This window comes from Podarcis vaucheri (genome assembly GCF_965113315.1).
Source record: "Podarcis vaucheri genome assembly, chromosome: 3".
NCBI classification, from domain to species: Eukaryota; Metazoa; Chordata; class Lepidosauria; order Squamata; family Lacertidae; genus Podarcis; species Podarcis vaucheri.
In genome coordinates this window covers 30,445,240-30,461,442 of record NC_138761.1, presented here as the reverse complement: position 1 = coordinate 30,461,442, position 16,203 = coordinate 30,445,240, and the positions used below count along the sequence as shown (strand labels likewise).

At 43.3% G+C, this 16,203-nt stretch overlaps 1 protein-coding gene across 1 annotated transcript in view; it reads right to left on the bottom strand.

Annotated features, from left to right (window-relative positions):
- Nucleotides 1-6,588: 6,588 nt before the first annotated feature.
- The window catches only part of RRP15 (ribosomal RNA processing 15 homolog), a 30,243-nt gene continuing 20,628 nt past the window's right edge, over nucleotides 6,589-16,203 (bottom strand). The window contains exon 5 of the mRNA XM_082217070.1: nucleotides 6,589-7,128. Within this exon, the coding sequence (XP_082073196.1) occupies nucleotides 6,967-7,128 (162 nt within the window). The 3' untranslated portion in view covers nucleotides 6,589-6,966. The remainder of the gene's footprint in view (nucleotides 7,129-16,203) is intronic.

Below are 16,203 nucleotides of genomic sequence, written 5' to 3'. Positions count from 1 at the left end.
CATAGGTTGAACTGGCATATTTCCCTAGCTTCAAATGCAGAAAGGACAAAATGATTGAAGGTATCATTACTGGCAGAATGATTTGATTAATCAAGGAAGTAGAATAATTTGGCAGAGGAAACTGCTGAGCCAGGTTTGCACAAATGCAACCTCAGTATCAGGAACTATTTTAACCAGTCACTCCCAATGCAACATAAATATATTGCTTTATTACATCTCAACAACGTTTTAGATTTCCCCCGAACCTACTTTCAGGGGCGAACAAAGTACTTCCACCTGAGGCATCCCTGCTACCCACATGGATGCAGTAAAAAATAATATGCAGCCTGGCACATCCAGGCACAGTTCAGCCTCCTGATGGCAACTCTTGTGGTTGCAATGCACTGTAAAAGCTCTCCTAGACCACAGGCATCATTGTCGGGCCGCATACTGGGAGAGTTCAGATTATCATTTCCCATCTTAACAAGCCAAGATATGAACAAGCATTTTGGCCAACCTTGCAGCCCTTTTGCTCCTCCCTTTATGGCGGGAGCAGACAAACCAAGGCTGTCTTCCATTAACTAGAGTTTCCCGTTTCACTCAAACTGGGGAGCCGCGGTTAACAGCTCTGGAACAAGCCAGGATGTTAAGCCAACTTCAAATCATGGCTTAACCTTCTGGCATATTCCAGTGATGTTAACCCTAGTTAACAAAATGGGAAACTGTAGTTAATGGGAGACTTGGTTGGTTGGTGGTACAAAAACTGCATGCATAGCCAAAAGGATCATTACTATCTTGGCTTAGTAAAGTGAAATAAGGTCAGCTCCCATGGCTCAATGCCTTGGAAAAGTTACACTGGACCACAGGCATCATTGCCGGGTCACATAATACGACTGTAAGTCTGGGCAAAACTGATGACAAACCACGTTGCATTGTATGGAAATGCTTTTGACTCTGTGCTCTGGCCCCAAAACATCCTTCATTGTTCGTTTAAATTAGCCAGTGTTTATGCAAACATCCAGTGAATTATTGCTGCAGCCTAAACCACTGAGCCTCTTGGGCTTGCCGATCAGAAGGTTGGCAGTTCGAATCCCCGCGACGGGGGGAGCTCCCGTTGCTCAGTCCCAGCTCCTGCCCACCTAGCAATTCAAAAGCACATCAAAGTGCAAGTAGATAAATAGGTACTGCTCCAGCGGGAAGGTAAATGGCGTTTCCATGCGCTGCTCTGGTTCGCCAGAAGCGGCTTAGTCATGCTGGCCACATGACCCAGAAGCTGTACGCTGGCTCCCTCGGCCAATAAAGCGAGACGAGCGCCGCAACCCCAGAGTCGGTCACGACTGGACCTAATGGTCAGGGGTCCCTTGCACAAGCAGCCAAGTATTTAGTTTTTTTATCAACAGGTCTACATGTGGGAAACAGTGAAGAGACCAAAAGCTATCCTTATCTATGCTTCATCAAAAACTGAATGGCCAACAATCCCCAACTGGGTCTATACATGTCTTATAAAGAAAATGTTCAGATCCGCTCATTGCGCTCAGTTCCTGACCCAAATGGTCTTCATTTGGCTTTCTTTAATTCTTCTGCTCCCTGCTGTTGACATAACATTCACATTTACTGTCACCAACCATGCATGCTATCTGGCTGGAAAATCTAACTACTTGAATAACATGACTTGCAGGGAGAAGCAAATTAATCTAAATTACACTTTGCCATTTGGATAACTTTATTAGGATGATGAAAGCAGGTTAATTAGGAGGAGGAATGGCCTGGAATTCAGATGATTGCATCATGGCTGAAAGATTCTAAAAAACATAAACAAAACAAAAAACGAATGGCTGAAAGGAGTAAAATAATTAAGATTTATTCACAGCCTTTCAGGAGCTGAAAAAGCAATGTAAAGAGTCAGTTACTGGTCTCAAGCTGGCTCAGTACAGGAACACCAGGACTGATTTCATGATGTGTCACGGCAACAGACAAACGCAAGATGAAAAAGGAAGTGGCTCCCACATCCCATCAGGTGTTGGACACGGACATGGAATGTCTGGGTCTAAATCAGGGGTGGCGAGCGTTTTCCAGTCAGAGGTGGCAGTCAGCCATGGGCAGCCATCAAGCGGCAAAAATGGGCTGGGATGGCAGATGCCACCACTGTCTTTGTACAATTCTCTGCATCCCAGTCACACAGGAGCCAGAGGCTCACAGACACACATCCCTCTCTACCTTCATTTTCCAACCTGGTCCAAATCCATAGTCAGCCGTAGCCTTATTTGTAATGGTTTCAGCACCTTGTCAACATCAAGTTATTCCCATTTTACGGATGAGAAACTATTTCACAAGGTTACTGCAAGGCTCACTGGTGGCTAAATTACTCACTACAGACCTTGGGTTGTATTCAACATAGCGATAAGTAACACATTGCGTTAGCAGAATGATGTTTTCTTGCCCAGCAGACTTCCCCCTTCCATGCTTCTTATATTTTGTTTTATGGGTCCCTGCCCCCCAAGTCTCCAAAGCAAATTTGGGTGTGGCGCAAGACGCAGGCAGGGGGAACGGGGAAGCAAAGTGAAGTTGTTCCACTTGTGCAAGGATCTAGTTCAATGGAAGCCCCTTGCTTCCATTTACAGAACCCAAATTGAGCACACCTGAGGAATGCACATGCCCACCCAAGGATGGAAATCACAGGAGAGCAACAAAGAGGTCAAATACTATTTGGGCATGCCGCACAAAGCAAGGAATGCTTCATAAACCATCCCAAAGAAGAATTAGCAGTATCAGCCACACACATTTCAGTAAAACTAGATAACCATGCATTAGAAGTCAAACTGCCTAAGAATCAACCATCCTTTTGACAAATATGGTTTCCAGTTTCAAATCACTGCCACCATGAGGACAACCTACCCTTTCATTATATGAAGAACATCTCCTAGGAAATCAAGTTCTGTTCCAGAATCTATGTTCTACAGTGCAGGTGCAGACATGCAGTTCTTAAAACTACTCCTTTTGGGATAATGTCTTATTCTAATATGTTTAACTTTGCTTTTTAAAGATTGTATTCCTCTTTATTTTATTGCTTTGAAGATTGCTCCAAAGCAAAGTACTATTTGTTGCTGAGCAGCCTATCTGTGAAGGGATCTGATTCACGATCTGTTCCAGGGCCACTATACTATCAGCAAGAAAGAAAACAAATGACACTCACAACTTGAAACTGGGTTTTAAATCCCAGCTCCTTTTATACATACCTCACAAATGCATAAGCTAAGCTAATGTTGGTTCGATATTACAAGAACTCGGCCCTAGCCCAACTTTTCAAAAACTGATTATTTTAGATCAATATGTAAAGGAACAAAGAGTCCTATGGCACCTTCGAGTATATTTATTTAAAAGCATTTCTAAGCAGCTTAATATTTAAGAATCTTTAAGCAGTATGTAGAAATACCAACACAGAATCCTAGGAGTTGGATTTTGGAGAACTATTAATTCGCAGTTGATTAAGATATGCAGTTGATTAAGATATTTAAAGGGCCCATGGAGGGGAGGAGGGGAGGCCTAAGATTCGGAAGATTTTTAAAAATTTAATTATGTTAATTGTGTGATTTATTTTGTAAGACCAATAAAAATTATTTCAAAAAAAAGAAAAAGGAATCTTAAGAGTTAGAAGGCACCCAAGTGTCATCTAGTCCAACCCCCTGAAAAAACAGTATCGGGGGAAAATTGTAATAACAGGCTCCAAACTTGTAGGTCAGAGCAAAACCATAAAAGTAGCACAGTTCACTAAATTAGTAGGGTAATCCTGGATGGATCATGGAGGCTTGGGTGGAAAGGTCCACACAAAGTGGTTCTCTCTATTCTAGAAATTTCACAAAGTATAATTTCAATGCACTGCGTGTATATGTGAGTGACTGCTTATACTCAAACTCGTAATTACTTTCCCCACATTGCTAGGGGGCTACCTTGCTTTGACCACACCATCCATGCATCAAGCCGACAAAGCAAGGGTGTTTTTGATGTGTGTGCCCCCCCTTCCATCTTTTGAATGTTCACACAGAAATCGTCCCTTGAAGAAGTGCTACAAAATGGAATCTGGGTTGCCCTAGGGTTGGTCAAAAGCTGAAGCTGGTATTTGGAATTCTGGTATTGACATTGTCTGGGGTTTTACTCTGATGTTTTATATTTCAGCTGTTTCCGTTTAATCGTTTTGCTTGTAAGAACAGTTGTAACCTGCCCTAAGCCCTTAGTTAAAAAATATATATCACGAATTAAAGAGCGCTTGCATCTGCTGCTACAGGAGACGTATACTGCAATACCTGGCAATTTACCATCCCATCCAGATGCTCAAATGTAATTTTCCTTCGGTGCCCTACTAAAGAGGAAGATTAACCTCACCTCTCCATGCATTAGGAACATCAAACAAGGATTTCACTAGGTATAATTGGTGCCTTTCTACTGAATTCAAAAGCAGGCTTGTTTATTGAGAGCAAGTTTCTTGCGGTTTAAATCAGTAGCGCCATATTGGCACTAAATGATTAAAGATGCAGGAGGCTGTTTTCAAGCTCATATAAAAAAAGCACACCTAGAAACGGAATCTAGTTTCAAATAGGTTACAGTAGGAAAATTGTAGAAAATTTGTCCACCCAAAACTCCCAGCCATCAAGCATGAAGGCCTATTATTATAACAGACATTCCCATCCATCTACTTCATTATCTTGTGATCCGCAAGTGGGTTTTGAAGCCTGTGCACATGGGGGTCACAGGCTCTAGATTTAAATCCAAAATAACTGTTGCTTTTAATCCTTAACTGGTACAATAGATGGCCCCTGCAGCAGCACAACTGGACACCTTCACCTGCCCCAGTTGCAACAAAGCAGTCTCTACAGCAGGAGCTGCCACCGCCCAACGGCTTGACCTCACCTCCAAAGGCACACTCCTTCACTGTCTCCAGAGACAGACGGGTGCCAAGAAAGAACCTATTACAATCTTTAACTGTACTGGTCTATCATAAAGCTGCGTTGACGCAGGTAGCCAAACTCAGGAGACACGCGAGTCTTATCTTACATTTTAACAACTGGTAACTGCTCTCTGGTTGTAGAGTTGTTTTGAGTGGCTGTTGCAGCTTACCTCTGAGGTGAACCGCAATCGTCACTCAAAATAACTCCCTGTACAAGCACCTTGAGGTAAAGTGTCACCAGTGCTTTTCTTCTAGAAAAATAGGTGCTGGCACTCACCATGAAGCTGTTACAGTAAGCGCCACACATTTTAACAATGAGGAAAAAGAGTACCCCCTGGAAAAGAAAAAAGCCCCGAATGTCATCACACCTGCCACCAGTGGGGGGGGGGGGAGGTGGGAATCACTGAATAGTTTGGGATGGACACCTGAAGGGCTGAAAGTGGCCAGCTGCTTCCTCTACTAAAGGAATGTCGAAAACACTGGCAGTGATCTACCCATTGTATGGACCGGAATTGTTGAGCTTCTTTTTGGGGGTCCAAAGATCGACCAGGGGCACCCCTCGATCAACCAGTAGATCACGACTGACCTGTTGCGACAGCCCTGCTCTACTTGAACCAAGACAAAAACTCTGCAGTGGAGGGAGGTTAATCTTGCTCATCCTACTGCCCTTCAACTCTTAGAGAGTTCCTTGAATTAGCGGGATCTTTCCACTCAGTGGATAGACCCATCAAGCAGTGGTCAGGCACCAAGACCAAGACGCACCCAGTCAATTTCTGGCCAGAAAAGGGAGCGGGAGCAATTCACTCCAATTCCATGGCCCTGCAGAAGAGGACTGGGGAAGCCTCAGCGAAGAGTGTGTTCTCCAGGCGTCATGTTGCTATTGGGTTAGGATCTCAGACGGGAGATGGGACAGGCACAAGAATGCCAAGTTCTGTCACCTTCCTCCCTTCGGTTTTTCTGTTGTTATCATTGCCCCAATCCATTGGGATCATTTTCATTCCAGAAATGAGAAAATTCTGAGGACTCAAAAGATTTAGCTAGGCCCAACAGCTTCCGCATGCCTAGATAGCTTTTATTTGTATTTTAAAAAACCCAACCACTACAGATTATGGCAGTTTTTATTTCTTGCTGTATCTGCTGAAGGATCTGCCTAATTTTATTTGCAGTTTAACACACTGTTGTTGCTCTTGTTTTATTTTGTTTGCTATTTACCCAACAAAGCTTTTGAAAAGAAACACAAAAACAGTCGTTTCGCAACAAATTGTTTTTGAAACTCCGCTCGGCTTCTAAAGGGATGCATCACGTAGCATAGAAATCCCAAAGTCTCCCTGGGTGTGTGGAATTAGTTACACAGTCCTTTGGATCCCGGCCCTGGTATCTCAAATTTCAATTAACTTTCAGAGTGCAAACTTAATATATTAAAGAGAATTCAAAGCCATTGCCCCCTCCACACACAAACACACATATGGAAAAAGGAGAGGACACAGTATGGCTACATTTCCTGGATTTTCCTCCTCCTTTTAAAATTAAGTTTTCATGGTCGTCTCCAGTTATATCAACGCTCAGAGACCAAAATCACACATTAATGGTTGCTTTATTACCTACAAAGCCTTTCGAAGCCAAGAAAGGTTAAGTCTCTATAGAAGCAAATAATTTTACATGGTAAGGATATTTCACTGTTTTATTTTATGAACTGATAAACACCTAGCCAAGTTACAAACAGAGAGGTGGAAATGCAAGCATCATGTTAATATTTAAACTCATAGAGACCTTGGCAAAACCCCCTCCCTTTTTCCGACTGGGCAGGTGCTGCTGTTTTGACTGTACAGCTTTGTTTTGGAAATATGTACAAATTAGACATCTTTAGAGAGGAAATACTGCAGATTTCAGGATTGTTGGATGATGCTTTGTTAAAGCGAGTTTCCCCTCAACCTTAAAAGAGACCGTCTGTAAGAAAAAAGGCATCCTTGCTCGAACCAAGAATCTTTATATTAACCCCCCCCCCAAAAAAAAAAAACCCACTAGTTTTTGAATCACTTTGGATTTCATCGGTCTGAGTCACTTTCACTCTCCTCCTTGATTCCACTGTCTTCTCCAACAGCGTTTTCCCCATCACTCTGTTTATCCCAGTCTTTCATGGAAGCCCCCATCATGAAGTCGTCTCGCAATATACTCCAGGCCGGTCCATCTTCCGATCTAGATTCATCCTGAGGGTTGGGAAAGGAGACAAGTGTGAATGGTAATATCAAGGAGAAGCAAATTAAGTTTCCTTAACTGGAAGCATCCAAGACAGACTATATTTATAGATATGCTACCTGATCCCTACAGGGATCTAGCTTTAAAAAGTAATGGAAACCTTTAAAAAGTAATGAAAGTACCCCCACGCAGAGGGCCTTCTTAGTATCACAGTAGTCTCTCACCTACGACTGTGGAACGCCCTCCTCTCAGATGTCATGGCACTAAACAACTATCTGACTTTAGAAGACATCTGAAGCCAGCCCTGTATAGGGAAGTTTTTAATGTTTGATGTTTTACTGTGGTTTTCTAATCTGTTGCAAGCTGTCCAGAGTGGCTGGGGCAACTCAGTCAGATGGGTGACATATAAATTACTATTATTAATATATTCACTCAAACTCCAACTTACATAACTCACAACTGACACCTACTCACATGGCTAGAGCTTACAAAAGAAAGGCCCAAGATCCAATTGAAAAAAGAAATAAATGTACGTAAGACAAGGCATCTTAAAAGCAAGAAAATCAGTAAGTCAAAGAAGCATCAAAAGGGGTTTTTCTCCAGTAGCTACCCATGACACCCCATAGAGTAGAGGTACTCAAGAGAAGACTTGCCTCTACTGAAGATCTTAGCAGGGAATCCTTCACAGTCCTGAAGTCAATTAAACCCAGACTGGGAGCTTGCAGAGCTGACAAAGCACTGCTACAAACCGATCATGTTGCCTGGCCCAGGCAGCCCCATGTATTACAGTAGTCCAACCAGCAGGTTACTGAAACATAGGTTATCAGAAGAACATAGAACACTGACGTTGGGCTATATCTACCCAAAGCAGACTTGTACCTGGTATGCCTGCCAACCTAAACTGGTGAAAGGCAACCTGGCCTACAGAGGCAACATGTGGCCTCACTGACAATGCTGGAACATCCCCCAGGCAGCCCGCCCCTTTTGGGGGTAGCACAACCATGTCAAGAACAGGGTGAACCACCACCAGGAAGACACCAAAACATGAATGCAATAGAGTAGAAGAACAGTCTGCCAGCACATCTTTTGGAAGAGGCCACTTAACAAAAACACTTGAAAATTGTGCCTCAAATTCGGAGCCATAGGATACCATGGTCAATTGAATTGAAAGCGACCAAGGAGAATTGCACGCAAACTCCTGATGGCTTTGGTCCCTCGAGGTGACCAAAAGCAGGCCTAAAGCCTACATGAAATGGATCTAGAAACTCAGCCCTCATCCACGAGTGCTTGGCACTGTATGGCAATCACATAAGCTCCATGAATCCCCAAAGAAGGGTGATTCCCACCTCTAAAAACTGAAGATGTTTAAGCGGAGACTTCTTCAGTAAATAGTTTACAGCATACTCCATTATCAAACATGTTAGAGAGCTTATTTTGACATCTGTAAGAAATGCAGCGTTTTAGTAGTAATCCGAGGGCTGGCTCATGCATGACATACATCACTTAATCTCTCAGCACTAGCAGTTGAATGCAAAAACTACATCTGGGATCTACAGGAAAGCACAGAGCGCTGCAGAGTGTACAGGAATGCACAACGACATCTCCCCCATACTCCCAAATCTCTCTTGGTGGATCAAGTTAAAAAGCTTTTGGATCGTGCATGCAACTCCCAACTCCGTGTCATTCCAGGAGATTTCAAAACACATGTGAACTTAGGACTGGCTTCATTTTATTTCTGCAAACACAGTGCATGCAAGGACACGGCGTTGGGTGCTTAAGTAGCAAGAGTGCTGGCTATTTTCAGACAGGCTACAAGCATGGCATGGTGCACTTTGACCTCTCCCCCCCCCCCCAATATGGATTAATCTATAGTTAACCCAGGGAACAGTGTCTTTTAAAGAAAGCTTCTATGTGGCAATCCAAGCTGCCTCTCTTTAATTACTCTCAAGATACAGCTTCATTGAGACATTACCTGGCACATTTCACCAACACAAAACATGGGTTTCATAAAGCCCTCAAACAAACAACTCAACCCAAAGTTAACATTTAGCGTATCTGGTTAGTTACCCCAAAGCCTCCTTGGTGTCAGCCAGTCTTATGGGGCAAAATCTGATGATAGTCATACTCAAAGGAGACCCACTGATTTCAGTGGGTCTATTCAGAGTATGACTTAATTGTCTATCATCCATAGCAGAAAGCTGCCATGTTGTTGTTGTTCAACAAGTTCATATCTGGATAGCAATACACTGGTAATTTTACTCTGAATTTGTTTTTTGCTTTGGAAGCAGGTAGTATGAGGCTACTTTGAGAAGGTATAAAAGAGACAGAAGTTTAGTTTTCACTAAGGATTTAGAACTTCACTAGTTGTCCGTTATTTGAGAATGAAGAAGCAAAAAGGACATTTTCTACAGTGCAACAGCACCACTTTGTGGTGGCTACAATTCAAGCAGTAGCATACCAAAACATAGCAATGATAGCCTTTGCAGCAAAAGCTAAACGTGTCCTGTGGCTTAACAAATTTAGTTTGCATTCCTATATACAATTACGTGGGGATAAATCCCACTGAACTCAATGGAGCTTACTTCTAGATACACATATAGGACTGCAGTGCTATTGCATCAACAAGGCATTTAGCGCTTTCTTTTTAATAAACATTTACCAAAGAAAATTTACAGAGAGATCCGCAGTTATGATTCGTTTTCAGTCCCATTAAATACAGCTCAGCCGTGTTCAACATCAAACTAGCAGCATAATTCTAACCACATCTAATCAGAAATTCCCAGGTCCTGTTGAGTTCCCTGGTATGCAGGTATAGTGGGACTGCAGCCTAAATATTTTTTTTAACTTAAAGGTAAGTATTAATGAAATACCTCATATACATGACTGCTCCAGAAGGATGTAATCTTGCAAAAAAACCAGACCCATCTGCATTCTTCCTTCCCCCTGCCCCTCACATCCCACTATTAAATAGCATTTTTTTACAATTATTGTTAGGTTCCATTGTAATTAATTCTATGGATTGGTTTGGTAAGCTTTGAGGCTTACGCAGACCCACCAAGAGAGTTCTTGCTATTACCAAGAACCATTGTCAAGCTGTAACGCTCCCTCCTAACCAAGCCCCATCACCATTAAGATCACTTCCTTTCTTTCCTGCAGGGTAGAAACCAGCACAGATCTCATGCGTCTAGTGTTTGATGGGTGCACACATGTATGCATGAAATCTGCACCTGGCTCTTGGCCACTTGCAACCAAGTCAAGATGCCTGGGCGCCAGAATGGCGCCTGACATCTCCACCATCTGGAAGTGCCTACCTGGGAACCATTGGATCTGGACTGTTTTCACACACTAATACCACATCCTGTAGAATTCTACCAGTTATATTTTTATCTGCACAATCAGAATGAATTTCAGAAACCAAAATGCTTTTTTCTGTGCAGCCTGAGCAGGAGCAGCGAACAACATTATAGTTAATTGTTGTATCTTGTCTTCACTTACCCCAGCCCCTGCTCACAGTTGTGAAGAATATCCTTATACTATGAATTGTCTGTGTCACCATTAAGAAGGGGGTAGGAATAGGCCAATAGGTATGTGGACTGTCCCTGGATAAAGTGACTTTTCTTCTTTTAGTTCTCAAGGGTTGTCATCTGAAGTAGCCAGGTGTTTAACTGATAATCAATCACAGTCAGTCAAACATTTGAAAAATAAGGCTTTAGAGCTGTCTTGCCCCCAAATGGCAACTAGACATTCTATTTTGGTGACTGTAACCTTGGCTTAAGGAGCTATTTGGCATCTAGCTTATATATCTGAATTTCTAACACTGATCTGCTATATGAACAGTGAGAAGTCCTGAGTTTCTGCACCACATCTACATAGCAAAATAGACATATGCACTTTTCATACATCACTGTGCATATGAAGGGTATATGTGATTTTCTACATGTAAGTGACAGCCATATGGAAAACTTGTCTTCTGAAAGGACACCCATAGACAAGAGAAGCACTGTGGGCCACCTAACATATTTTTAAAACTCAAAGCCCACAAACACAAATCAGCACATCTGATGTGCTCATTGACTTCACCCCATGGGCCAACATGTCAATCGATTCTGACCTAGTTCTCCTAAAAGAGAAGCGAAAGAGTCCAAAGAACACAATAAGGTCCTTGTCCACATGATTAGCAATTAGCTCACATCGACTCTCCCTCTGCAAAAAACGTATTATCTAATGCCAGAATCCAACTTCCTCTAACAAACTTATTCCTGGCACCTGCAACATGACGCAACTTTAATTCTACCTTACTAAGCCAAGGCCTACATTCCTTGCCTTCCAAAATGGCACATTCCTGAGAAGCCAAAACAATCCATATCTTGGCACAGCAGTGCAGAGAGGTGTATATTCACAAAACCCCACACCTACATAGGCACTTCTTTTTGCATTTTTGTAATAAGAATGATACCATCATACGGCTGAAGGAATAGTGTGCAAAATTCCTCACCCACCCAGAAAAGAAGATGACTGGTCTTCCACGTTTGCTTCATTGGTGCAAAGCAAAAAAAAATGTAAATTTCATTTGGTGCTTAGGTGCAGTGTCTCATCTCTGTTCATGTTTTCAACAAGTTGTCATTTCCTAGGCATCAAAGCATGCAAAATTTCAATGGGGACTGGATAGTCTTGTCTTATTTCCTAACATTATCCTTGCAGCAAAGGCCAGCTTCTGGTGGAACAAACGGCAGTTTCTTCTACACCAGAAGCAGAAGCCTTACCTCTCCTCTCCTAATACACACAGAGCACAATGGAAGGCCGAAATCCCAAGACTGGTGCTCATAACAAACCATTGTTTATTGTTGCTTCCCAACCAGTCCAACGTGTATGTGAGAAATACTTCTTAGAAACGGCAAACTTAAGCTCTTGTACTGAACTCAAAAGGACTTACAAGTAAACATGTTTTGCAGCAGCTTTTTGCTCATTACTCTGAGGACTCATTTACCAGGGCAAACTAATCTCCATTTAGTAGAAACATATTGGCAGTCCAAGCTCAATTAGTAAAATAAAAATAGAGACAAGACAACACTTTGGAGGCAATAAAACCAGCCCCAGTTGGGGCACTGCAATTTTTACAGGGTGGCTGAATGCCAGTCATTGGAAAGCATTCAAACCTTCATCCTAATTTTTTTGGGGGGTGGGGTGGGCTTGTGACTTGTCTAGTTAGGTATGTAAAAATCTTCATTTGGCCTTGCACAGGATTGTGGCCAAACTTTGAAGCTGAGAATTTACCTAGGAATTCTCCTGTCACTGAGTTTGCCAAACCACAGCACAAGTAAACTTCTACCCATTTCCCCCGCTTTAATTCTTGATCGCATGAGCAGTCTTTGGATGTAAAAACAAATCAAGTTTTTGATAGGCAAAGACATCAGCTGGGACATTGAGAGAATGCTATATACTAAGAATGGCTAAATACAACCGCTGCAAGCTTGAACATTTAAGCTCCCTATGAATCAGTGGGACTGAGACTGAAAAGGGCATTGCTTTCCCAGCTGTATCGACTTAGCAGCTCTCCATAGCAAAAAGAGATCTAAAGGAAATCTTACGATGGCTTTTCCTTCCCATCTGCATTTGTAGCTACCATGTACATTGCACATCAGGAACAAACTTGACCTCCCTCACCCACCCCCCTCCTCAGTAAAAATAGGTAACTGAAGCAAACAGCACGCAGTGGGAATCAATGGCAATACAGCTTTTAAGTGTTCCCTAATGCTGGCTGATAGGACTTGAACTTGCTTCATTCTTAAGCCATTGTGACTTTGGTGCATTACTGTAATAATTACTGTATATCCCAGGTCCCCAAAATGAGGAGGAATATTAAAGACAACTATTTCTTTCATGTGGCAACTTTGGTTTATCAGGTCGTTTAGAATTTCTATGATGAAGAACTGAAAATCCCTCTAGGGCCTCAAAGGGGCATTGCAGCTTTGGAAATAGGCAAAATGCATTTAGATTTAAGCAAAGGCAAGTGATAAATCATTTAAAAAAGCCTTCAGTCAGTTGAGAGCCATACTGAAAATAAAGTCCAGTCCTCTCTGCAGACTGTGCAATTTCAATTGGTGGGTGGGTGATGGAATTGGCCACTGCTGCCTTGGAACAAAACCCAAGCAGCAAGTTATACTGGCTTCAAAACACAAATGTGAAAAATGATGTACACAATTGAACACCCACAGTCCCATCAGCAGCTCTTAATCAGGAGGCTCTGCTGCAGCTGCTGGAAAGCATTCCCAGTAAGCAAACATCGCCGAGCATTGTTTACAGCACCTGGTCTCCATTCTATTCTGGATAACTTCATCTCCAGCACACAGAAGTGTTGTGTTTGTCCTGCTTTAATTAGCCACAGAGCTGTGGAATTACAGGTTCGCGGTCTGAGTCTTTGCTGGGGGACCACCCAAGGAAGGCAACCTGTCTCCATGTACACCCAATATTTAACAGCCTCACTTGGGTTCTGTTTCAAACCATGCGAATAAACGCATGCTTCAGGTTGACATTGACCAAGGATGAAGCTCCTGCAAACTTAAGCCCAGCACTTAATCAGAAAAACGCACAGAGGGCATCAATGGGCCATACGGCACTTCTAGGATCAGAGGAGGCCTGCCTCTGAATGCCAGTCACTAGGGAATTGTAGCAAGTCAGGGATATCGTGCTCATCGCCTGCCTGGGGTGCTATCCCAAAATATCTAGTCTCCCACTATAGGAAACAGGATGCTTTGATAGACAGGTCTTTTGTCTGATCTGGCAGGGCAAGCTAAAGCATGGTACAGATGCTGGACTCCACAACTAACATCAGGCTTTGGGTGCAACCTGACTTACTCCCAGTTTCATCCTACCTACCTTGCTAATGACAGAGTTCTTCCCTGGCCACATTCACTCCGTATCAGCTGGAATGTGCACAGTTTCTATAGCAGTTCTTTGACATGGAGGCAATGGCCACTTTCACACCATACTGCTTTAAATGTATGATGTACAGAAACTGCACGATCCAACTGACAGATGAGTATTCCCAATTAAGATTCAGTTGCTTCCAATACTATTCCTCTCCAGCTGCTGACTCTTCCATTGGCCCAAGACCATCTCTCCTCTACTCCCCTGGTTTCTGCACTGGTACATGTCAGCGGCGGCTCATGTGTTGGGCAAATAACTCATGTTATCCTACCTCCAGTCCAGTAGTGGTTGGTGCCCTGGTTTTCCCCACTTCCTCCTCTATAAAGTCAACACTGAGCCCAAGGAGCAGGATGCTGATGGGCAGTGCCACCCCCTTGACCTGGGTGCAAGGAGGCAGGCAGGTAGAAATCGAGGGCAGAATGTGTTTGGTGGGGCAGTGCCCTACTGGCCCTACGGAACCAGCCTCCACTGCCCCAGTCCAAGCTGCTGAATTCCAGGGCACTAACAGATCAACGGGATTTGCTTCTGAATAAACTGGACTGCTTTCCAGCCTACAGAAGTGTACTTTGGACAACAAAATGGCAGTAGAATTATAGAAATGAGCATGCATAAAGTCACATCAAAGCAGATACAGTTCAGCAGCAGCAGCAGCAGCTACAATGGCTTTCAAACTACAACTCAATGAGCAGACAAGTGGCAAACTGCATCTGCAAATTAACCTGGAGGGGCCTTAGAAGCAGCGTCCTAATTATCCTTTTCAGTCCCATGGCTCTGTGAGATTTGCAACATTGCCAGATAATTTCCATGTGACCCACCAGTGTTCAGCGCTGTTCCACCCCTGGGATTCCATGTTCGAAAATATATACAATTAGTACTGGGGCAGAAAAGCTTCATTGTTCCATAAAGGAAAAAAAATACTTATTAACTTAAATCTGCATCACTAAACTTGAGATGTTTTCAATAGACCAAGATTCTCTGTAGAATTCCCCCTACTTTTAAGAATGCACTCCTTATTAGGGGAATATGTGCAGAGCCAGTTGAGAGACTGGCAGTACTAGGGTCTAAATTCTCTGTTCATGAGCCAGGTAGGGTTAACGAAGGCGTAATGCTTTGTTGAACATCTTAATCCCGACCTGGAAAGATCAGACTGTCTATCGGAAAGAATCCATTTTTATGCTAGCTTAGCCCTTGGCCTCCCTGGAGAAGAGCCTGCCAAATCCTGGCCATTCTGTACCAATTCCTAAAGTGTGATATGGACCATATAAAAGGGCTTGGACTGCGCTTGGCCAGTTAATTCCAAAGCCTCTATGATCCTTGCAGGTTGTTACTAAGATGTAAGCTCAATAAGGCACACACACACACTAAAATAAAAACTGCTTCCCAAGGTGGACTGCTTCCTGATGGTTAAACGTGAGGCTCTGATAGCAGCAGACTGGCTACTGAAAAGCAAGAGGATGGTGGGTGCAAAGTCTCATAAACGAGGACACACACAGCTCGATGCACTACAAGCTAAGGAGCAAGGGAAGAGAAAGACACCTTCCTTCCTTCCCATCTTCTTCTGACTGGTTTGCCAGAAAAGGCCTTTTCTTGACCACCTTCTTAAGAGGGAGGGGGGTAAAGTCACACCTTCGCTACCAAGGCCTTTCACTCCACATTGCTGAACACATTTCCATGACCCTGAAGAAATTTGGAGGCAACGTTCTGCAAGAAAAGGACACGTTGTCTATCTATACAACGGAGTCCAAAGCTAGAAGTCAATTTGGAATTAAAATGATACCTAATGAAAGCTTGGGAAGTTTGTATTTCAGAATTTACTATGGTTACGGTAGTCCACAACAACATGACTCAACAAAGATCTGAGTGGTGCCATTTTCAGCTTCAATGTAAAAGACAGCTTAGGGTTAAAGGTAAAGGTAAAGGGACCCCTGACCATTAGGTCCAGTCGTGGCCGATTCTGGGGTTGCGGCGCTCATCTCGCTTTACTGGCCGAGGAAGCCGGCGTACAGCTTCCGGGTTATGTGGCCAGCATGACTAAGCCGCTTCTGGCGAACCAGAGCAGCGCATGGAAACGCCGTTTACCTTCCCGCCGGAGCGGTACCTATTTATCTACTTGCACTTTGACGTGTTTTTGAACTGCTAGGTTGGCAGGAGCAGGGACC